Source organism: Papio anubis, chromosome 1 (assembly GCF_008728515.1).
Source record: "Papio anubis isolate 15944 chromosome 1, Panubis1.0, whole genome shotgun sequence".
Lineage (NCBI taxonomy): Eukaryota > Metazoa > Chordata > Mammalia > Primates > Cercopithecidae > Papio > Papio anubis.
In genome coordinates this window covers 68,519,669-68,544,753 of record NC_044976.1, presented here as the reverse complement: position 1 = coordinate 68,544,753, position 25,085 = coordinate 68,519,669, and the positions used below count along the sequence as shown (strand labels likewise).

General features: G+C 37.1%; 2 protein-coding genes across 11 annotated transcripts in view; one reads left to right on the top strand and one right to left on the bottom strand.

Moving 5' to 3' along the window:
* SRSF11 (serine and arginine rich splicing factor 11) overlaps positions 1–7,499 on the bottom strand; it is a 46,660-nt gene extending 39,161 nt beyond the window's left edge. For 4 of the 6 annotated variants that reach the window (XM_009210755.3, XM_017962492.3, XM_021942875.2 and 1 more), the window contains exon 1: positions 7,394–7,499. The gene's annotated coding sequence lies outside the window, so the exon portion shown is untranslated. The remainder of the gene's footprint in view (positions 1–7,393) is intronic. The other 2 variants (XM_021942889.2, XM_021942885.2) reach the window with 2 other exon arrangements.
* Position 7,500: 1 nt separating this feature from the next.
* The window catches only part of LOC101021668 (leucine-rich repeat-containing protein 40), a 63,327-nt gene continuing 45,742 nt past the window's right edge, over positions 7,501–25,085 (top strand). For all 5 annotated transcript variants that reach the window (XM_003892050.4, XM_031669744.1, XM_021942866.2 and 2 more), the window contains exon 1: positions 7,501–7,784. In XM_003892050.4, coding sequence (XP_003892099.1) covers positions 7,634–7,784 — 151 coding nt within the window. In that variant the 5' untranslated portion in view covers positions 7,501–7,633. The remainder of the gene's footprint in view (positions 7,785–25,085) is intronic.

Below are 25,085 nucleotides of genomic sequence, written 5' to 3'. Positions count from 1 at the left end.
AACAAATGTTACATGTCATTATAGGAAAGTCAGTTTCCAACTCTCCAATTTCCTCATCTTTTCTTTTTAATTTTTTTTTTTTTGAGACAGGGTCTTGTTCTGTCACCTAGGCTGAAGTGCAGAGCTCACAGCAGCCTCAAACTCATGGGTTCAAGTGATTCTCCTGCCTCAGCCCCTTACCCCCACCCCTCCAGTAGCTGGGACTATAGGCTCACACTACCACACCCAGCTAATATTTTAAACTTTTGTTCAAACAGGGTCTCCCTATGTTGCCCAGGATGGTCTTGAACTCCCACCGGGGCATCCCAAAGTGCTGGGGGATTACAGGCATGAGCCACCACACTTGGCTTTTCTCATCTTTTCAATTGATGACTAACAACAGTAATAGTTGTCTTACTTTACAGCATTATTGTCAAAATTAAATTGATAAGAACATACCCTATAAACAGTTAAGTTATAGTAAAGATAAGAATTATACCATTATTAGATGCCCCTTCTCTTTAAATAGGCTACTGCAATGCAAACATGACACCAATATAAAAAGACACAAAACAATTGCACCTATCTTTGATTAATATTAAATTAAAATCAGGCATAATGGCTCACACCTGTAATCCCAATGCTTTGGGAGGCCAAGGTGGGTGGATTACCTGAGGTCAGGAATTCGAGACCAGCCTGGCCAACATGGCAAAACCCCAAAAATACAAAATTACTCTACTAAAAATACAAAAATTAGCCGGGTGTGGTGGTGTGTGCCTATAATCCCAGCTACTTGGGAGGCTGAGGGAAGAGAATCGCTTGAACCCAGGAGGTGGAGGTTGCAGTGAGTCAAGATCTCATCACTGCACTCCAGCCTTGGTGACAGAGTGAGACCGCATCTCAAAAATAAATAAATAAATATTAATTAAAAGTACCGTGACATGGGTCAGAACAAAAAAACTATCAAATAACCAAAGCATAAATTTTTAAAAAGTAAAATACTACTCACAATTTTACTAAAATTAAACAATTTTAGTTCCTAAAAATAAAGTACAGTAAGTAGTTTTTAAGGGCCATGTTTCTTTCCCCCAATTGCCACCCCAGGCACTTGAAACAATAAACTGTTGTTAGTTTCAAGCCACAATTAGCTCAGGCTGAAGTCTAAAGCACTTGGAGATATTGATTAAGTAATTATTTTAGGGGAGGGATGAGATGGTAGAGATGTAATATTTCTAGGAAATGAGTTAAAAAGAAAAGCAAAAATGTCAGCACCTCTGAGATGGCCATAAAGTTGTATTGATGGCTGATAAATTTAGTGTTGAGTGAAAAACATGTACCTCTAGAATGATGATGGCTGGGTTCACAGATTTTCATCATAGGTACCAAGTCTTTAAATGTCCACTAGTATTTCAACACTCCAATGATGCATACCTTTAAAATATTTAAGCATATGTAACTGTGATATTGCAAACGATGGGAAAAAACCAACCTCAAGTAGAAAAAAAAAATTGTGAGCAGTCTTGAAGGTATTCTGAAAGCTAAACTAGCACTTACCAAATTGTGAGTATAAATATGTGGTCTAGAAATCTAAGTATCAAATTTTAAATTAACAATCTATTGATTGTGATTGTTAACAAACTACCAAATTATTCAGATTTCTCTCCTTAAGTTGATGTTTAAGGATAAAGTCTCAGGGACCATATTGTGTCTTATTAAAACTGTAGGCAAGCTTTGCTATATAAACAGTATTTGCCAATTATAAACATTTACTGTATCTCCCTTTTTAAAGTAAATTAAATTGCAAGCAGAATCCAATTGAACAAAATTGTGGGTGGGGAGGGGGTGGATAAAAAGTCAAATTTTAAAATAGTGGATTTTCATTGAAATTGTTTTTAAAACAGACTTACTCAGTAGTGTATGTGTTAACATAAAGATAGTGTTTGGTGCCCTAACTTTACTTCTGTATTACTTTACTAGTTTAAAGCCAAAAAAAAAAAAAAAAACAAAAAAAAAACCATAAAATCCATACAATTAATACAAAATCTGAGACTTTAAGTCAGAGAACACATTAATCTTGGAAAACAGAGCAAGAATACTGCACTAGCTTTTAAAGGTTAGGAGTAATAATCACTGTGAATAATAGGAAACACTTCCAGCTGATTTTAGAACAACCAATAAACAAATCTCAGTATTATAGTGCTTTTTTGAAAACGACATAAGCAGGATTGGTTTACCACCACCCTTGTTTCAGTTTATTTTTATAATATAATGAAATAAACTGGAAAACCCCCAAATTAAAAGCATTTTTGATAATTTTTTTTTTACTAGTTCTTCCACGTTCAAGTAAATAAAACTAACATTTAAAAAAAGCCCTCATATAAGAGGAAAAGAAATTTTTCCTAAATCTGGGGATTAAAATTTTTTTGTGTTGAAAATAGAGAGAGCTGGGTGTGGTGGCTCATACCTGTAATTTCAGCCCCACAGGGTCTCGCTCTGTGGCTCAGGCTGGAGTACAGTGGAGCAATTTTAGCTCACTGTAACCTCTACCTTTTGGGGTCAAGCCATCCTCCTACCTCAGCCTCCCGAGTAGCTGGGATCACAGGTCATGCCACACCACGCCCAATTAATTTTTGTATTTTTTGTAGAGACAGAGTTTCAAGATGTTGCCCAGGCTGGTCTTGAACTCCTGAACTCATGGGATCTGCCTGCTTTTGCCTCCCAAAGTGCTGGAATTACAGGCATGAGTCACCATACCTGGCCAATCCCAGCACTTTGGAAGGTTGAGGTGGGAGGATTGCTTGAGCCTGGGAGTTGAGACCAGTCTGGGCAATATGGGGAGATCCTGTCTCTATAAAACATTAAAAAATTAGCTGGATGTGGTGGCATGAGCCTACAGCTGCAGCTACTGGGGGGCATGGGGTGGAGGTTGAGGCAGGAGGATCACCTGAACCAATGAGTTTGAAGCTGCAGTAAGCTCTGCACTCCAGCCTGGGTGACAAAGTGAAACTCTGTCTTGGGAAATAAAAAAAAGGGCGGGGGAGACAAAATACTAGAATCAAATATTAAATCTCCTAGAGCAAGCTATTTCACGATTCAAAAGTATGTAAGAGAAGCAGAGAAAACAAAGAATATACAAATGCATTATTCCAAAGACAATGCACTTTCTCCATTAGAAAAAATGACCATATACGACTCCAAAAACAACATAATACAAATTTCAAAGCCACATCTGAAACTATCAATAAAATGCAAAATATGTACTGCCTTCACTGAAAAGAAAAGAATGTCTTCTTGGCCAGGCATCGTGGCTCATGCCTGTAATTCCAACACTTTGGGAGGCCAAGGCAGGTGGGCTGCTTGAACCCAGGAGTTTGAGAACAGCCTGGGCAATATGGCAAAACTTCATCTCTACCAAAAAAAAAAAAAAAAAAAAAAAAAAGTGAGGTGCCTGTAGTCCCAGCTAGTTGTGAGGCTGAGGTGCGAGGATCCCTTGAGTCAGGGAGGTCAAAGCTGCAGTAAGCCTGGGCAACAGAGTGAGACTCCGTCTCAGAACAAAAGGAAAAACAAAAAAAGAATGTCCTCTCCTAGCTACTTTTAAAGTTGGCAATGATAGGCCTGAAGGGAAAACAAATGTGAAATTGCAAGTCTAAATTTTTAAAGAAAGCTAAAATATTCTCTCAAAAAATAACTTTTACCATAAGATAGCAGCCCCCATAGATAAGGCAATATTCTGAAAGATAACATAATACAATTCGAAATAGGCTAAATTTGTTACTTTACACAAAAAGAAACTTCCTGGAATGTCTGCAAAACAAATATACTTTGCTCTTGACTCCATTTTGTAAACAAATGTGCTTGCAAATCTGCACAAATTAACTCAATTTACTCTTACTATAATTTCAGACTTCAATAATCCATCCCATCAATTGTACCTTTTATCTATGTCTTTATAAATTTTAATGGTAGAGACAAGCTGCGCTATACTTTGATAACAGTCTTACTTTCTGTTATGAAACAAAACAGTACCCTTTGGCCAATGTGATTTTTAGGCTTAACATAAATTTGGTTTCTTCACTTTCTTTTTGCATTTAGCAAAGAAGCTTGAAGAGGGAAGGCTTTCATCACATAAATAAAATGAATATAATAAATACTAGCTAGACAATTCCATTACAAAAGGTAGCTGTGCAGTAGTCTGCAGTCTTGACACAGGAGACATTCATTTCATATTATTTTAGTAATGTATATAAAGTCAATTTTTCTAAAAAAAACAAATACTTTGACTTAAACGCCAGTGTTGGAAAAGTGTTAGAATTTTTGCTTTCAATGTATTCTCCTTAAAACAATTGAAATGGAGCTAATTCTCACATAAGTATTTATAACTACTTTTTCATAAAGAAGCTCAATTGAAGTTGATTAGCTTTCAGTTTCCAGTTTCCATCAATTTGAGACAAAACATGTTATTTTCTCTATTGCATGAGGTAATAATTTTCACTGTAACTTGCTCAATCTGCACTTACTACATAAATACAATACAGCAGGCTGGGTGCGGTGGCTCACACCTGTAATCCCAGCAATTTGGGAGGCCGAGGCAGGTGGATCACATGAGGTCAGGAGTTTGAGACCAGTCTGGCCAACATGGTGAAACCCTGCCTCTACTAAAAAAATACAAAAATATTAGCCGGGTGTGGTGGCGCATACTTGTAATACCAGCTTCTTGGGAGGGTAAGACAGGAGAAATCACTTGAAGCTGGGAGGTGGAGGTTGCAGTGACCAAGACTGAGCCATTGCACTCCAGTCTGGGTGACAGAGCGAGACTCCATCTCTCTGTCTCTCTCTCTCTCTCTCTCACACGCACACACTACACATTGTATTACAGTAACTAGTACATTCTTACATATGTCAGTTTATATCTATTGGAGTTTACCACAAGCATATGGCCACCGGGATTTTTTTTTCAGAATTACTCTTTGCCATTTAACAGAATATACTTTCCTTATACAAGATGAAACAATGTTTTAATACAGTATCATTAAATGTCAATAATGAAATATTTAACTTCAAGAACAACAAATTAAAAAATTATACCTTGCTGTTATTTTTTAATAAATTGAACTAGGCACAGTGTGGTGGCTCATGCCTATAATCCCAGTGCTTTGGAAGGCCCTAGATGGAAGGATTGCTTGAGGCAGCTCATGCCTGTAATCCCAGTGCTCTGGAAGGCCCTAGATGGAAGGATAGCTTGAAGCCAGGAGTTCAAGACCAACCTTGGCAACACACACTCGTTTCTACAAAAAATAAAAACAATTAGCTGGGCATGGTGGTGTGATGGCTACTCAGGAAGCTGACGTGGGAGGACCGCTTGAGCCCAGGATTTCGAGGTTGCAGTGAGCTGTGATCACACCATGGTACTTCATCATGGGTGACAGAGTGAGACTTAGTCTCTTAAAAAAAAAAAAAAAAGAACCAAAGAAGAATCTATTGTAGGGGGAGGCGTGGTGACTGTAAAATTTTGTACTCGAGCAATTCAATTCTCCAAAGGTGGGTTGTTACTTCCCCAAAGGTAGGTTGTTACTTCCTACAAAAGAGAAAAAGGTGGTTCTTTAATAAATAAATCTTCTTAAAAACAACTGAAGTGTCTCTTACAATGATTGCAGGATTAAAAAAAAAAGCAAGTTGGGAATTATGAAAAGCCACTAGGCAAGTCATGGTGATTAAAAAGAAAGGTTTTGGAAACAGATCCAGGTTAAAATTCCTGGTTGTGCTATTCAGAGAAACTTGTGAGGTTGGGTAAGTTTCTTTACCCCTTTTAGCCTCAATTTCCTCATCTGCAAAATTAGTCACTGTGTTAAATAAGAAATAGCAAAGAGAGGTATTATTAGCACTGAGCTTGGTATGGGCCCAATAAGGCAGCTATTACCATTACTGTGAAGGCAAGTTGACCAGGGACCTCATTAATAACCTTGCAAAAGCTGCTATGGTCGTTTTCCTTTAAAACTCAGTCTGGGTACGGTGACTGACACCTGTAATCCCAGCACTTTGGGAGGCCGAAGTCGGCGGATCGCTTGAGGCCGGGAGTTCGAGACCAGCCTGACCAACATGGCAAAACTCCGCCTCTACTAAAAAATTCAAAAATTAGCCATGCGTGGTGGTGCGCGGTTATAATCCCTGCTGCTGGAGAGAATGCGGCAGGAGAATCACTTGAACCCGGGAGGCGGAGGTTGCGGTGAGCCGGGATCACGCCACTGCAATTCAGCTTAGGCGACAGAAGGAGACTGTCTCCAAAAAAAAAAAGAAAAAAAAATTCAAGACAAAAATCCACTCTTTGCTTTTTTTGCAGGGTAACAACTATTGGTAACTTTCTCTTGTTCGATATTACTGTAAAGGACTCTACAGAACTAAGAACAAAAAGGGTAGAGTTAAAAACCGAATTTTACACGTAGCAGTAACCTGGACTCAGGTAAAAGTGCGTGATGAAGAATTTGTCAAAGGGACTTCATCCTACCTTTCAACTATTCTACCAATCCTCAGTAGACTTGTTGGGGGTTAGAATGGTATTCCCTGGCATATGCTTTTAAAACAAAATCATTTCAGGCAAAAGAAAAGTCTAGCACCCAGGATAGTACATACTAGGCAGGATGAATCTTAATAATTACTTGTTGAATGAATCAATAAGTTGTACATTTCAGATGAAAACTTTAATTTCCTAGGAAACACCGACTTATTGAACAAAATTTTCATTTGCTATTATTCCGGACTTACCATGAGCTCAAGATTCAAATTTTTATCTTCACTTATTTCAAAAACCTTATGCGGTAGGAATTATCCCCAAAGTAATGAAAAAGAGGAATGAGCTTTAAAAGCGGTTGAGTAAACTGCCTAAAGTTAACACAGTTTCTAAAGTGAAGCAGCTGAGATTTGAACTTGTTTTTTGGGGCTCAAAAATCCAAGTTGTCTGAGCTTCACTAAAGCTTGTATCACTACCTGTTTCCCTAAACTGTCTGATACAGAGAACATTTATTAGATTTTAAGGATTTTTGTTTTTGTCTTCTATGTTGCCAGTTCTTCCACTTCACATTACCTCCTTTGCTGGGTGGGCTATGTACCCTCAATACAACAAGAATGGTGTCAGAGTACAGGCCCTAAGAACAGAAAATTTGTTTTTCTCCGTACGCCGGAGGTCTGGCGCCACCACCACAAGCGACAAACACAGGCTGGGGTCCAGAAAGGCTGCCGACCGCGCCCAGATCTCAAGTTTTAGTTCAGGCCCACGTTCAGACTAGGAGAGGGGAGAAGAGAGGGTTATCTTTCCCGACACCCTCGCCACGGTGGAAGCACGGAGGAGAAGGGTGGAGTCGCAGTAACAGTTTAAACAATATACCCAAAAACCCCTCTTAAGCCCGTCAAACGCACTTACTTGAGCGAAGTAATTCCAGGACGCTAGGTCGGCACCGGCAACGGAAAGGGCTTCTCTGTCCTCCGGGCCAGGCGCTGGTGCTGACGACATCTGGACTGCGCCGCAGAGAGTGAAGGCCCAGCGCGAGTCCGCGAGCCAGGCTCACAGAGCGCGCGCTCACGAAAGGGGCGTGGCATCCGAGCAGCGCCACCTTTAAGCGTCACGGGCGGGGCTGCAGCTTCTGGACTGAGGACTTTGAACATGTCGCGCCTGAAGCGGATAGCGGGGCAGGATCCCCGCGCTGGTTTCAAAGCCGCTGGAAGAGACTGCGGTACCTCGGTACCCCAAGGGCTATTGAAGGCAGCGAGGAAGAGCGGCCAGTTAAACCTGTCGGGTAGAAACCTCAGTGAAGGTAAGACCCAGAGGTATCATCCTATTGTGTCTCCTGTCAGAAAGCCTTTGGCCCAGGAAACCTCCCTTTTCTCTGGGCTGGCTTTGGCCGCTTTCTCAGATTGCTAGCCAGAATTTCTGTGCTCTAATCTAATCCCTGTGCTCATTTCGACCGGTTTGGTCAGCCCAGTTCAGTTCCTTCCCAGGTTCCCAGAATCTCTGTTAAAGGGACCCTGCTAAAAATATGATCTAAATTTAAACGGGGCGCTTTCTGGGATTCCCACAGTCTGTGGGATGAGCAACATAATATGTGACGAAACTAGCTATCACATCACGGGCAAATCTTTTGTTTCTTTGGCTCTTATTTTCCTCCTCTTATTTTGATCTTCAAGGGCAATTACCAAAGCCAAAATTATGTATTTTATCGGCCCCTTTGTGAAACTGCACTGTTCCCTGCCGAGACGCTCTTCTGTATGCAACTGTGCAGAGTCCTAATGACAAGGAATAATGAGTATATTTTCTGAGTTGAAGATCAGGATAGATGCCACACAGAGTGTTTCAATGTGGGGACATCTTGAGAAACCAGTTAAAGACCAACAAGCACAAATCTGGATATCATGAATGAATGGTCAGATGCTCTTCTGATTGTCGTGTGTATGTAAGAGGGAGAGGGAGGGGAGTGGAGAGATGGAGAAATACAGCATTCTTCCTGTAATGTTTTTCTTCGTTTATATTTAGGTTTTAAGACTGATTAAAACCTTCCATTTTCCTTCTAATGATTGCATTCTTATTGTGACATGTATAAAGTAGATTAGGCAAGCAAATGCTTGCTGAATGAATGAAAGGACATATGACATGGAATCCCTACTCCACCTAAAAGAGTTTTTGATCAATGGGAACATATGCATTTTCAAACTACAGTTGTGCACATATATATATATATATATATATATATATATATATATATATATATATTTGGTTTCCCCGAAGCCTGAAACATTTTTCTCTAAACTTGCATACCTATCATGCTAACACTCTGTTCTCTTACCTGTTTAATTTTTTAACAGTATTTATCACTATCAGAATTTATATCATTTATGTTTTTTGTCTTCTCTGCCCTCCAACCAAAAGGTTAATACCATGAAGTTAGTGAGCTTTGTTTTGTGCTTTGTTGTATTTCTATCACTGAAAATAGTGCTTGGTACATAGTAGAGTCTTATTAAATATTGTGGAAGCAATAAGTAAGTGAATGAGTATTCTCAAATCATAAGTGGTGTGCTGGAGTGTACTTATTGACTAGACTCAGGTGGTTTAGTCTGTTAAACTTTAAGAGAGCACATGGATTCTGACTCTTAGGTCTGTGATGATATGGATTAGAACTGCTTAGGCTATTGTTGTGTAACCAGAACCTAACACTTACCTGGTACATAAAATGATTTTAAATGAGTGAATAAACAGTATTTCATAGGAGGGAAAAATATAAATGGGAGAAACTCATGGTATTTGTAGCTTATATATAAAAAAGGAATCCCTGTTACTATAATATAGAAGGTCTTTCCCTGTGTGGCTGTATGTAGCCTTCAGTTTCATCACTTGTCACTGAAACTTTGATAGGCAAACCACTGTAATTCTGAACTATTGGCAGTTCGTTACAGGGTCATGCTTCTTATCTTCCTATCTTTGCTCACATAACATTGAGATGGTTAATCACTCTGTGCCCTAATTTCTCATTTATTATGCAGGAGTAATAACAGGACCTATTAAGGTTTAAATGAGATAAAATGAAATAAAGTGCCTGGTACATAAAAAGTACACAGTAAAAATTCACCATTGCTGTTATCATGGCAGTAACCTTCTAATTGGTTTCCCGGAGTTTTTACTTTACATCTCACTCTTGCTACTCCAGAGGCTGAGGCGGGAGGATCACTTGAGTCCAGGAGTTTAAGGCTGTAGTACCCTATGATGGCACTTGTGAATAGCCACTGCACTCTAGCCTGGACAATATTGTGAGACCCTGTCCATAAACAACAACAACAATTACCCTCAGACTCTAAATCCTAGTGTCATTACCAAGAGTCATTTTTTCCCAAACAGATCTTACATCACTCAAAACGTTTAATGACTTCCCATAGCCCAGAAGATACAGTACAGGTAAAGTTTTTAGCACAGCATACAAAAGGCTTTCTAAACCTTTCCCTTAACTATTTACTCTGTGGCCTCTTTTCAGCATCTTATGCTTTAATAATGATAGTAGCTCATGCCTGTAATCCCAGCACTCTGGGAAATTGAGAGGCAGGAGGGTCAAGGAATTCAAGATCAGCCTGGGGCAACATAGTGAGACCTCATCTCTACAAAAAATAAAAGAATTAGATGAGCATGGTGGCATGCGCCTGTAGTCCTAGCTACTTGGAAGGCTGAGGTGGGAGGATTGTTTGAGCCTGAGTTGGAGGCTGCAGTGAGTGCTATGATTGTTCCATTGCACTCCAGCTTGGGGAAGAGAGTGAGATCCTGTCTCTAAAATATAATAATGACACTAACAAAAATTACCTCCCCCCCAAAAAACCATACTTAAAAAATTTTTAAAGGACTATTTTAATGAAAGTTGAGCAGATGGTACATTATATTCTCATATACCCTCTGTCTCCAGCTTACAGTTTCCTCTGTTATTAACATTTTGCATTAATATAGTACGTTTATTCTAATTGATGAACCAATATTGATACATTATTATTAACTGAAGTTCATAGGTTTGTTAGGGTTCATTCTTACTGTTGTACAGGTCCGTGAAATTGACAAATGCATGTCATGTATCCACCATTAGAGTATCATACAGAATAATTTCACTGCCCTAGAAATCCCCTGTGCTCTACCCATTCATTCCTTACCCATCTTCCCCTGAACTGTGGGCAACCAGTGATCTTTTTCCTGTTTCTGTGGTTTTACCTTTTCCAGAATGTCTCTTAATTCGAATCATACCAGTACATAACCTTTTCAAACTGATTTTTTAACTAATCAGTGTGCATTTAAGGTTCATCCATGTATTTTTGATGACTTAATCATTTATTTCTTTTTATTGCTGAGTAATATTCCATTGTATGAATGTACCATTTTGTTCATTCACCTTTTGAAGGATATCTTGGATACGTCCAGTTTTTGGCAGTTATGAATAAAGCAGCTATAAACATTTATGTTCAGGTTTTTGTCTGGATATATGTTCAACTCATTTGGATAAGAGCCTAGGAGCATGATCCCTGGATCATATAAGACTATGATGAGCCCTGTAAGAAACTGTCAGATTACTAATATGTACCATTTCACATTTCCACAAGCAATAAATGAAACTTCTGTCCTCCACATTCTCACCAGCATTTGGTATGATCAGGTTTTTGGATTTTAACCATTTTAGTGGGTGTATTGTGTCATCTTATTGTTTAAATTTAATATTTCCTAGTGACATATGATGTTGAGTATTTTTTAATATGCTCATTTGCCATCTGTATATCTCTTTGGTGAGGTGTCTATTAATTTTTGCCCGTTTTTTAATTGGGCTCACTTCCTTATTGTTGATCATAGTTGTCTTTTTATGCTACTTGTTTCTGCTCAGCAACTGATTGTTCAATGAATAAGTGACATATATAAATAGACTGGTGGCTTGTTGGTTATGATTCTTAAATTTTGTATCATATAAAGCCTAGATAAATGCGGCAGAGGTGTTTTTTGACCCAGTCAAAAGTAATTGCAGAAAGTGATTATTCTTTTCTTTTCTGATAAACTTACTAACTTGTCCCTTGTACTGATTCCTTGCATGTTGTATTTTTAATATATGTTAATCTAAAAAAAGTCTTATTATCTTTGTTTTTACCCCAAAATATTAGTACCTCAAATTATGAATTACGTTCAAGATATATTTAGGTTTTTTTTTGTTGTTCTTTGTTTTTTTTTTTAGAGACAGGGTCTTGCTGTGTCACCCAAGCTGGAGTGCAGTGATTCAGTTGTGGCTCAATGCAGCCTCAAACTCCTGGGCTCAGGCCATCTTCTCTCCTTAGCCTCTCAAGTAGCTAGAACTACAGGTGTGTGCCACCAAACCCAGCTACTTCTTTTATTTTTTGTAGAGACTGGATCTTGCTATATTGTCCAGGCTGGTCTCGAACCCCTGGCCTCAAGCGATCCTCCCACCTCAGCCTCCCAAAGTGTTTGGATTATAGGCATGAACCACCATGCCCAGCCCAAAAGATATTTTAAAACATGGCTTCTTTCAGATTTCGCTCTCTCCCTTGCTCTCTCTCTTGCATGCTCTCTCTCTCTCTTTTTCTCTCCCTGTATACATATGTATATATAAGATATTTTATGTGAAATGTATGAGATAAATATGAAACTATTTTGTATGCTATAGGGAATTACACAGATACTTACTCAAATGGCATTTATTATCTACTATCTATGTTTCTTCCAGATATAGTTGTAGAGGAAATAAAGATTAATGACACCTTCAAATAATTTATAGTCTCATAAGTGTTTTAACATAAGCTTTATTTATTATTAAGAATTGTACTTGTTAAATAATAATTTAAATTTTCATGTTATACTTTAATTCTTTGTCTCTCTCTTCACATTTACATAGTCATATTTGTAAAGTAGAGTCATTTCTGTTCCTTCCTTTTTTTAGGGGTAGGGTCTCATTCTGTTGACTGGTCTAGAGTACAGTGGCATAATAGCTTATTAGACCTTGAACCCCTGGGCTGAAGTGATCTCCTGCCTCAGCCTCCTAAATAGCTAGGACCGTAGGCATGCACCGCTATGCCCCACTAATGTTTAAATTTTTCACAGAGATGGGGTCTTGCTGTATTGCCCAGCTTGGTCTCAAACTCCTGCTGTCAGCAATCCTCCTGCCTTGGCCTCCTGAAGTACTGGGATTGTGGGTGTGAGCCACTGTATCTGACCCCATTCCTGATGTTTCTACATTGGGAAAACAAAACGTAGTCTTTAATTTTTACATATATAATGGAAAACAGTTAAAATTCTGTTGATTCTTGCTCTTAGATGGTAGCCTCCTTAAATAGAAATTTTCTTAATGGAAGCCATACAAGGGCAGTGAGAGATTTTATTACCCTGATGGTATTGTTTACTAGACTGCTAACCCAGTCCAGTACAGTGATAAAGAGGTTTACTCTTCCTAAACCTGTTTAGGTAGAGTAAGTCTTGAGGGTATTAACTTTTACCCATAAGTGAAACCTGGTTACTCTTTGGGGTGTTTAGGTATACAATTGATACTTAAATAGTTCAGGGGGTATGGGGCTGACTCCCTTGTGCAGTCAGAAATCCATGTATAACTTTTGACTCGCTCGAAACTTAACTACTAATAGCTTACTGTTGACTAGAAGCCTTACTGATAACATAGTCAATTAACATATATTGGTATATTATAGGTTTTATATACTATATTCTTAGAATAGTAAGCTAGAGAAAAGAAAATGTTATTAAGCAAATCATAAGGAAGAGAAAATATATTTACTATTCATCAAGTGGAGTGGATCATCATAAAAGTCTTCATTCTCATCATCTTCACATTGAGCAGGCTGAGGAGGAGGAGGAAAAGCAGGGGATGGTCTTGCTTTCTCACGGGTGGCAGAGGCAGCAGAAAATCCATATGTAAGTGAACCTATGCAATTCAATCACATATTGTGCAAGGATAAATTGTACTTTCTTTTTGTAGGCTCTCGTTCTTTTTTGAAAAATATCATTTACCATAAATAAATAATATTTATTATTTTCTTGTTTATAAAAGCAAGTCTGCTGTGGAAAGATTAGAATCTATAGAGAAAAGCATGAAAAGTGAAGAAGCCAGCCAGGGTTAATCACTGTTAAATGTTGTAGAGATTTTTCTTCTAATACTGTGTGTGTGTGTGTGTGTGTGTGTGTGTGTGTGAGACTATGTATAATTTGACTATTTTTTATTTTTTATTTAATTTAGTTTATTGATTGAGACAGGATCTCACTCTGTTGCCCAGGGTGGAATGCAGTGGTGAGATCATGGCTCACTGCAGCCTTGACCTCCTGAGCTCAAAAGTGATTTTCCACCTCAGCCTCCCGAGTATCTGAGACTACAAGGATGTGTCACCATGCCGGGCCAATTTTTATATTCTTTGTAGAGATGAGATCTTGCTATGTTGCCCAGGCTGGTCTTGAACTCCTGAGCTCAAGTGACCTGTCCACCTCAGCCTGACAAAATGCTGGGATTACAGGCATGAACTGTTGTGCCTGGCCCTATTTTTTATTTTTAACAAATTTAGAATTGTACTGACTCCTGTTTTTCTGACTTCTATTTGTACATTTTCATTGTCACTTGAAAAATCTTATTTTTAGTGGCTGTATAATCCATCTTATGACTACTGTAATTAATATGTATTAATATTTAAGCAATCAAATTTTGTTGGCAATTTTAAGTAATAATTCTGTTAGTTCTATAACTTACTTAGAAAGATATTCTCAAATAGAAATAATTGTTAATGACCATCTTCAAAGGAAAATATTGTACATTTAAGTGACAGCTCTTTTTATGAGCAGCAACATGAGAATATATTGTCAGTTTGGTTCAGTGTTGCAGCTCTTTTTCATTGGACTAGATAAAATGAAGATGGAGTTGTAAAGGAGGTGTTGATTGTTGCTTTTCAGCTGCAGGACCATGGCAGAACAGTAGTGCAAGAATGTTATTGGATGATTATCTAAAACTAAGGAAAAGTAAAAGGTGCCAGAGTTTGAAACAAAAGAATACTGTAAATTCTAATGGAAACTGCACTGTTGATCTGAAAGGCAAATTGGTAAGAGGATAATTCATTAAACAAGCCAGTTAAATTAGCCTGGAAACTAATTATTTGAAAGGAAAATATGGGTGTAAGGCTATCCTGCCTTATCTTGAAGAGAGCAGTTTGGTTACCTTTTATTTGTGTAATTAAGTAATTAGGTCTAGGGCACCTAATCATCAAGATAACCTACTGTTCTAGGGTAATGAGAATTTGCCTTATTCAATACATATAGTTTGTTGGAACAGAATAAAAAGTGTGACACAGGGTTAGGTGTACTGTGGCTCACACCTTTAATACCAACACTTTGGGAGGCCAGAGCAGGTGGATCACTTGAACCTGCGAGTTCAAGACCAGTCTGGGCAATAAGGCAAAACCTCGTCTGTACTAAAAATAAAAAAATTAGCCGGGCATGGTGGCACACCCCTGTAGTCCCAACTACTTGGAAAGGTGAGGCAAGAGGATCACCTGCGTCGGGGAGGTCGAGGCTGCAGTGAGCTGTGATCTGGCCACTGCATTCCAGTCTGGGTAACAGAGTGAGATCCTGTCTCCAAAAACAAAAAACTAACAAAAAAAAAGTTTAACATGAACTATATATTTTCAAGGTTTTAAATAGCCATTTTAAATCTGTATAATCCATGTTCTGCTTTACTGTTTAGCTTGATTCTGTATTTTGACTAGTAGTGGTTTAATGGAACTTATTGTGATATTTCTAAATAGCTAATGAAAATTAACCAAAGTATCCAGAATATTTTAATAACAAATAATTCCAGAAAAAACTGTGCTTCCAGGTGAGGCGATTGTTAAAACAAGCTAATTCTTAAATAATTGTTAGAAATTAAAGCAAGAGGAAAGCCCATATATATGTATATATGTATATGTACACATACACACAAGTATACATACACACATACCCATGTGTTTACATATATGCCAGAATCTTAAGGTGAACATTTAATCTTTAGTCTATTAAAATCTAAGGAAGGCTTTGTGTTTGGATTACAAGACAAGGAACTAGATAGTTAATTGAAAGTCGTATTCCTGTTTCTTGATTCATTAAAATAATTGTTCTGAACTTAACGTCTCAACTTCTTGAGATATATATGTCAAGTTATTATTACCAATGTCAGCTTTTTTTATAAATTAGTGCAAATTTAAATTATTCCTGTATTAATGTCAACTCACTCATCTGCATTTTAATATGTTTTCTTGAGTAGGAGAGGAAAAGGAGGAGTTAGATAACAAGTGAATGTCCTCTGTCATAGATACTGTCATAGGAAAAAAAAGACTGGGAAAAATGGAATTACAGTTTTATTAAGGCTTATCTTCATCATAAAGGTGAAGGTACTCTCAAAGTAATAAATTTGGGTATGTTTTTCTCTTACAGAGATTGGTAAAAATACTTTCCTTTTCATATGTTAAACATTGTTTCATTTTTTCTTACAGTGTCCTTGATGGACTTCAGGATAGAACAGTTCCCATTATGCTTTCTAACTTAATAATGGCTCAGATGGTCTAAATCACAAAGATATTTAGTCAAACTCAAGCTGCAACTAAGTTGATGCTTTTCATATAACTCTTTATCTTTGGGGTGTGTATTTGTGTGTATTTTTTCTCATTAAAATTTAAAGATTATCTGAAAGTGATAATGCAGTATTGTGCTTTGCCAATATAGGGTTCTTTAACGTATGAGTCCATTGGTGGCCATGAATAAACTACTGTGGAGAAAACTGGAATATTTATCGATGAGCTTTCCCTGATTTTTTACATAGTGATTTGATTTCTTGGTTTATTCTTTTAAAGTGCTCATAATTGGGTAGACAGTTCAGTTAGTAACATTTGTAGGATAAGCTGTTATCTTCAGAATACTATCCTAAACCTAGCATAACCCTTTTTATACTACTGTTGTTAGGTCCTAGCATTTAAGTGTCAATGGGGACCTCTCATTTAATCCACAAGGCAACTGGGGACGAGAGAATGCCATATTAGGTTGCTGATCAGTATAATTAGTTGCAGGGTTTAAACCACAGCCTTAGGTCCCTGACTCTTAGATCAGTGGTCTGTCTGAGATACCATACGGTGTTTAATAGTTTAACATGTTTACTGTTTTTTGGAAGATAGGAATTGACATAGGCTAGGATATGGACCTTAATGGGAATTGGACATGATTTTCTGCCTTAAGGAAGTAATTACTGTCATTACTGTGGTTGATCGTGATATCTATGAAGTTGTCCAAAAAAGTCAAAAAAGATTTTTAAATCTCATGGTTTGTTGCTCCTATAGTTTACTGGCTACATTTTTTTTTTTTTTTGAGATGAGTCTCACTCTGTTGCCCAGGCTAGAGTGCAATGGTGTGATCTTGGTTCACTGCAACCCCTACCTCCCGAGTTCAAGAGATTCTCCTGCCTCAGCCTCCCAAGTAGCTGGGATTACAGGCGCCTGCCACTACACCCAGCTAATTTTCTTTTTTTTTTTTTTTTTTTTTTGTATTTTTAGTAGAGATTGAGTTTCACCATGTTGGTCAGGTTGGTCTCGAACTCCTGACCTCAGGTGATCCACCTGCCTTGGCTTCCCAAAGTGCTGGGATTATAGGCATGAGCCACTGTGCCCAGTTACATTCTTTCATCCTTCTGTGCAAACGCCATTTTAAACATGTTTTTTATTTCTTCTCTGTCTCTTTATCCACCTGTATCATAAATATTCTCCCCAAACTAGGTAGTTCTCTGTGATCAACCCATTTGTGAGTCCTTATTTGTATAGTTAGCTGTTACCAGTGGAAAAAAAGAGTAAGACAGTTTGCTAAAAAAAAAAAAAAAAAAAAAAAAAAAAAAGGCCGGGGGTTGGGGGGCTAGGTGTGATTGGCTCATGATTATAATCCTAGCACTTTGGGAGGCGAAGGTGGGAGGATCACTTGAGACCAGGAGTTCGAGACCAATCCGGGCAACATAATGAGACCCCGTCTCTACAAAAAATTTAAAAATAAGCTGGATGTGGTGGCACATGCCTGTAGTCCTCATAGTTCCAGCTACTTGGAAGATGAAGGCAGGAGGATATCCTGAAGCCATGAGTTTGAGGCTGCAGTGAGCTATGATCACACCACTGCACTCCAGCCTGGGTGACAGGCTCTCAAAAAAAAAAAAAAAAAAAAAATCTTTTTTTCCCCGCACTATTTTTAAGGTCCATGTTGTCCATTGTGGAAGCCTGTACTCATGTTGGCTTTTTAAATTTTAAATAATCAAAATTAAATAAGATTAAAAATCAAGTTCATCGGTTACTTTAACTACATTGCAATGGCTATGTGGCTAGTAGTAGCTATCCTATTGAATAGTGCCAATGTAGGGCATTTACGTCATTGTAGAAAGTTCTGTTGAGCCGTGCTGCTTAAGGATATTGTATCTACCCTGTGATATATATTATATATGTATATTTTTCCCATAGAGTTGCCTTGATGTGTTATATCACCTATATTTTAAAATTATTCTTTTTTGAGGTTAACGTTATTGAAGTATCATTTACAAAGAGTATGTTGCATCCATTTTAAGTGTACAGTTCAATTAGTTTTGACAAATATATACCATCATGTAACCAGTACTACAATCAAGATATAGAACATTTTCAACCTCTTGAAAAGTTTACTTGTGCCCCTTTGCTGTCAGTCCTACTGTTGGCTCCACATAACTACGGATCTACTTTTTGTCAATGTAGATTAATTTTACTTCTTTTAAAATTGCATGTAAATGAAATATTACATTTGCTATTTTTTCTTTTTCACTTAAGGCTTCTTTTGTTTAGAATCATATTTTTGAGGTTCATCCGTGTTGTTTATATCAGTTGTTCTTTTTTTATTCTTTCTTGAGACAGGGTCTCCTTCTGTTGCCCAGGCTAGAGTGCAAGTGGCACAGTCGTAGCTCACTGCAGCTTCAAAATTCTGGTCTCAAGGGACTCATGGTGTATGCCACCATGCCTGGCTAATTTTTTTGTTTTTAATAGAGACAAAGTCTTGCTCTTTTTCCCAGGTTGGTCTCAAACTTCTGGGCTCAAATGATCCTCCTGCTATGGTCTCCCAAAGTGCTGCAATTATGGGCATGAGCCACCACGCCCAGCAGTTTTTTAAATTGCTGCATAAATGTGAATGACGAGTTGATGGGTGCTGACGAGTTGATGGGTGCAGCACACCAACATGGCACAAGTATACATATGTAACAAACCTGCACGTTGTGCACATGTACCCTAGAACTTAAAGTATAATAATAATAAAAAAAAAATTGCTGCATAATAGTCCATTTGTGTATACAATTCAATGTATCCATTAACCTGTTGATGGACATTTGAGTGGTTTCCAGTTTTTGGCTATTATGAATAAAATTGCTATAAGCTTTCTTGTGTAGTCTTTTTTTTTTTTTTCCTTAGAAACATTTCATAGGTCTTATAAACAGAAGGCATGACTGTGTCTTGGGCAGTGGTGAGATAAGGTGGTGGATCTCTGTGCCTCATGTATAAGTCTTTGTGTAGACATACCATTTCTGTTGAATCCATACCTGACAATGGAATTGCTGTATTGCGTAGTAGTTAGTAGTAAGTATAGGTCCTGGCATGGTGGCTCACACCTGTAATCCCAGCAATTTGGGAGGTCAAAGCGGGTGGATCACCTGAGACCAGTGTGGCCAACATGGCGAAACCCCGCCTCTGCTAAAAATACAAAAATTAGCTGGGTGTGGTGGCACATGCCTGAAAGTCCAGCTGCTGCTCGGGAGGCTGAGGCAGAGAATTGCTTGAACCCGGGAGGCGGAGGTTGCAGTGAGCCAGGATCATGCCACTGCACTCCACCTTGGGTGAGAAAGTGAGACCCTGTCTCAAAAAATCCCAGAAAGTGTTTATTTAACATAAGAATTCATCAAACTCTTTCCCACTAGCAACATATGGGAGATTCAGTTGCTCCACATCATTACCAGCACTTTGTGTTGTCATCTTTTAAATATTAACCATTCTTGTGGCTGTGTTGGCATATTTTTTTGTGGTTTTAATTTGTATGTCCTTTAAAACTAATGATGTTTAGCATCTTTTCTACCACCTCTTAGCCATTTGTGTATCTTCTGTTAAGTGTTTGTTCCAATTTTTTTCTTTTTTTTTTTAAAATAGGGTTTTATTCTTGGGTAACAAGACTTTGTATATATTTGAGATACAACTCCCTCTCAGATATCTATATGAGTATCTGTCTAATATTTTCTCCCAGTGTAGCTTATTTTCTTAATGGTAGCTTTAGAAACATGTAAGTTATAAATTTTTATGGAATCTAATTTATCAATTGTTTTTCTTTTATGATGAGCTTTTTCTGTCCCAAGACATTTTTTGCCTATCTGAAGGCTGTGAAAATTTTTTCCTCTGTTTCTTTTAGAATTTTTGTAGTTTCATCATTTACATATAAGTCTGTGGTCCATTTGGAGTTAATTTTTGAGTGTGTCACAAGGTAAAGGTTGAGGTTCATCTTTATAGTTTATTGTATAGTTATTCCAGTGCCATTTGTTGAAAACATGATTCATTTTTGGTAAATTCTATTGGCACCTTTGTTGAAAATCAATTTTCAGTATTTTATTGTGTGGAATGTTTTCTGAACTCTTTTTCCATTGACCTATATGCTAATACTACACTATCCTTATGCTTATGCTAATCCTTATGCTAATACTACACTATCTTGACAAATGTAGCTTTATGGTCAGACTTGGAATCAAATACTGTAAAGCCTCCTGTTTTGTTCTTTTATTTCAAAATTGTTTGACCTAATTTAGTTCTTTTGCATTTCAATACACATTTTAAAATTGGCTTGTTAATTTCTACAGAAAAGCTTTCTGGGATTTTTATTAGGATCGTGCTGAATCTGTAAGTCACTTTGGGGAAAAGCGACATCTTTATAATATGGAGTCTTCCAAGCTGTCTTATGTTACATTTCTTTACTTATCTAGACCTTCTTTAAGTTTTCATAGCAATGTTTTGTATTTTCACATACAGATCTTGTACATATTTTGTAAATTTAATACTCTTTCATGGTTTTGTCTTGTATTGTAAATCTTTTAACATTTAAAAAACTTTTTATTTGATTGCTAATACATAGAAACGTGGTTGATTTTTCCATATTGAGCTTGAATTTTGTGACCGTTCTAAACTCATTGATTGCATATAATTTTTTTGTAGATTCTTTAGCACTTTGTATATAGATGATCATGTTGTCTGTTAATCAGGGCAGTTTTACTTCTTGTCCAATCTGAATGCCTTTTGTTTCTTTTATTTATTTCTTTTTTTTTCTTTTCATCTTACTACATTGGTCAAGACCTCTAGTAAAATATTAAAGTAGTGAGAATGAGCATCCTTGCCTTGTATACTCTTTTAGAGAGAAAGCACTGTGTCTTCCACCATTAAGTATGATGTTAGTTTTAGGTTTTTCACAGATGCCTTTTATAAGACTGAAGGAGTTCCCTTTGATTCCCAGTTTTCTGAGTTTTTATTGTTGAATTTTGTCAGATGCTTTTTTTGTATCTCAACAATCACATAGTATTTTAAATTTTTCTGTTAATATGGTAGATTGTATTGATTAATTTTCAAATGGTAAACCAGCCTTGCAGTCCTAAAATAACTCACACTTGATCATGATATATTGCCCTTTTTATATAGAGTTGCAAAATTTGTTTAGGAATTTGGGTCTATAATCATTAGATACGTTGGCCTGTAGTTTTTGTTTTATGTTCTCTTTTAACGTATTTATCTGCTTTTGGCATCAGAGTAAGACTGGCCTTATAAGATGAATTAGGGACTGTTCTTTTCTCTATGTTTTGAAAGAGCTTGTGTAGAATTAGTATTATTTTTGCTCTAAATGTCTGGTAGAATTCACCAGTGAAAATGCCTGCCTGGAATTTTCTTTGTGGGGAGTTTTAAGTAGCTAATTCAATTTCTTTAATAGATGCAAGGCTACTTTCTATTGTGGTTGTGCTTTTTTTTTTTTTTTTTTCTATTCTAGGGCTTTATCTATTTCGTCCAAGTTATTGGATTTGTTGGCATAAAGTTGTTCATAATATACCCTTATCTTTTTAACATCTGTAGGATCTATGACATTCTCACTTTGATTCCTGATTTTGATAATTTGTTTCTTCTTTTTTTTCCTTCATCTGTCTAGCTAAGAGTTTATCAATTTATTAGTCTTTTTATATAAGTATTTTTTATTGCTTTTTCTCTGTTCGTTTCTATCTCATTGATTGCCACTTTTTATTTCCTTGCTTCTGCTTTCTTTGGATTTAATTAATTCTTTTTTCTAGATTCCTAAGATTGTAGCTTAGATCATTGTGGGATGGAGTTATAGATGAAGCAACAGGAGACATGTGCTGATAATTGTTAGAACTGGACCATGGATACATGGAGTTTTATTCCGTTATACTGTTTTTTTTTTAAACGTTTATTTTAGGTTCAAGGGTACGTGTGCAGGTTTGTTACATAGATAAACTTGTGTCACAGGGGTTTGTTATACAGATTACTTTATCACCCAGATACTAAGCCTCATACCCATTAGTTATTTTTTTCTGATCCTCTCCCTCTTCCCACCTTCCACCCTCAAGAGGACCCCAGTGTCTGTTGTTCCTTTCTTTGTGTTCATGAGTTCTCATCATTTAGCTCCCACTTATAAGTGAGAACGTAGAGTATTTGGTTTTCTTCTCCTGTGTTAGTTTGCTAAGGATAATGGCCTCCAGCTCCATCCACGTTCCTGAAAAAGGCATGATCTTGTTCTTTTTCATGGCTGGATAGTATTCCATGATGTATATGTACCACATTTTCTTTATCCAGTCTGTCAGTGATGGGCATTTAGGTTGATTCCATGTTTTTACGATTGTGAATAGTGCTACAATGAATATTTGCATGCATGTATCCTTTTGGCAGAATAACTTATATTCTTCTGGGTATGTACCCAGTAATAAGATTGCTGGGTCAAATGGTAGTTCTGTTTTTACCTCTTTGAGGAATCACCATCCTGCTTTCTAAAATGGTTGAACTGATTTACACTCCTGCAGACAGTGTGTAAGGGTTCCCTTTTCAGCAAAGTTTCAGGATACAAAATCAAAGTACAAAAGTCACTAGCATTCCTATACACCAACAACAGCTAAGCAGAGAGCCAAATCAGGAAGGCAATCTCGTTCACAGATGCTGCAAAAAGAATAAAACACCTAGAATACAGCTAACCAGGGAGGTGAAAGATCTGTACAATGCGAATTACAAAACACTGCTCAAAGAAATCAGAGATGACACAAACAAATGGAAAAACATCCCATGCTCATGGATAGGAGGAATCAATATCGTTAAAATGGTCATACTGCCCAAAGCAACTTACAGATTCAGTGCTATTCCTACCAAACTACCAATGACGTTCTTCACAGGACTAGAAAAAAAACTATTTTAAAATTCATGTGGAACCAAAAAAGAGTCCAAAGAGCCCAGGCAATTCTAAGCAAAAAGAACAAAGCTGGAGGCATTACACTACCTGATTTCATTATGCTGCTCTTTAAATGTATGTATATGTTTGAAATTTTTTATAATATCCAACTCCATAGTAATTATTTTCATATTTATATGCTATTGACATTCGTTTTTACATGGGTAGTTTCTATTTTAGATATTGGTAAACTACTTGTAGGATAGCTCCACAGAATTTCTTAACAATTAAGACTGTATATGCTTTTTAGTGGTTCTTATGGGACAGTTGCAACAGTGACATGAATCTTGATGCTGTAAGCTCTGGAAGAAATTGGGATACCTCAAAAACGATTAATGGGGAAAAGAATGAGTAGTAAGTAATTGTTTATGGAAAAGCTGATGGATATATGTTCAATAATAGTACAATATCAACATGTATCTGCCCCTTGATAGTTCCCTCAAAGACCAAGTTTGTTAATAAAAATATCTGAATAATAATAATAAAACATTATTACTTAGTATAGTTGATGGGTAACAGGTATTTTTGTTATGTTATGTATAAATTTCTTATTATCCCCACCTTTCTCCATCCAGAAAAAGACATTTGTTATTACATTGCTTTTTAGGTATAACGGCATTAATATACCTATGTATAGATGTTAGAAAAAAATGCATGCACAAATATTCTATGTTTCATCTTTAGGAGTAGAATTGTGCATCTCACATAGCTTTTTCTATATACTTCTCTAGTGTTTTGTATTGTTTTATCTTGTCTTTTTTAATCTGGAGCTTTCTGTTTGTTACTCATACTATATGGCACATTAGTAGTTTTTTTTTTTTTTCAAGAGTCCCATTTATTTTTAGAAAAATATATGTGTGACCACATTTCTGTTGGCTGCTTTTTTGTCAGTAAATTCACATGCCAATTGCTTGGGTGATCTCCTTTTCTCTTTCATACTTAACTAATTATCCATACCTGCATACCAAAATAACAATGATGATGATAAGTTGTGCGGTGCTTTCGCTCTCAAATCAGTCAAGAATGGTAAAGTTATTTTATTTTGCTTTGCTTTAAAAGTAAACTTCCATCCACAAACAGAAACACAGGTGGATTCATGTTTTATTTTGCTAATACTTAAAGGAGATTCAGTGGTTGAAGAGTAGAGAAGCAGAGAATACCTAATCAGACATAAGGAGTAAGAGAGGGACCTTATAATTTATTTTAATATGAATGTAGATAGCTCAGTTTTTTTCTTTTTCTTTTTTTAAGTTTTTTTTAAGAGACAGGGTCTCACTCTGTTTCCCAGGCTGGAGTGCCATGGTGTGATGACAGTTACTTACTGAACTTCAAAGTCCTGGGCTCAGGCAATCCTCCTGCCTCAGGCTCCCAAGTAGTAGGACTACAGGTGTGTGCCATCACACCAGCTGATTTTTTTTTTTTTTTTTTTTTTTTTTAAGAGATAGGGTTTTGCTTTGATGCCTAGGCTGGTCTCAAACTCATGGACTCAAGTGATCCTCCCACCTTAGCCTCCCAAAGTGCAGGGATTATAGCTCTGAGCCGCCACACCTGGCTAGCTCATTTTTTGAGTGAGTATAAGTTTCATGCCTTTCAGGGGCTTGGCTTTGCTTCTGTAACACCATATTATCTGATTAATCATCCAAAACTGCACTTAAGTGTCCTGAATCTGAAACTTTGACTATATCTTTTCACGTAATCTCTGATGGTTTTGAAATTATAGCCTGTGGCAGCAAGGTATAACCAATTTTTGCCTTGATTAATACCAGCTTGAAGTTCTACATCATCCCTAAATGGAGTCCTACTTTTAACAAGGAGTGAAGGACTGTATTTAAAATAGTTTTGCTACAGCACTACAGCATTCTACCTTCTGGAGCTTCAAGTTATCCCTGCTTAATTTGTACGGTCTTGTTTTCTATACAGGTGTTGTCACTTGCTGCAGTAGCATAACACAGTGTTGTATGGTGCCGTAAGAAATAAAATTATACGTCAGATAAAATAGAGAGTAGCTACCAAAGTCAGATATTTCTCCCAAATGTTAATAGAAAGCAAGACA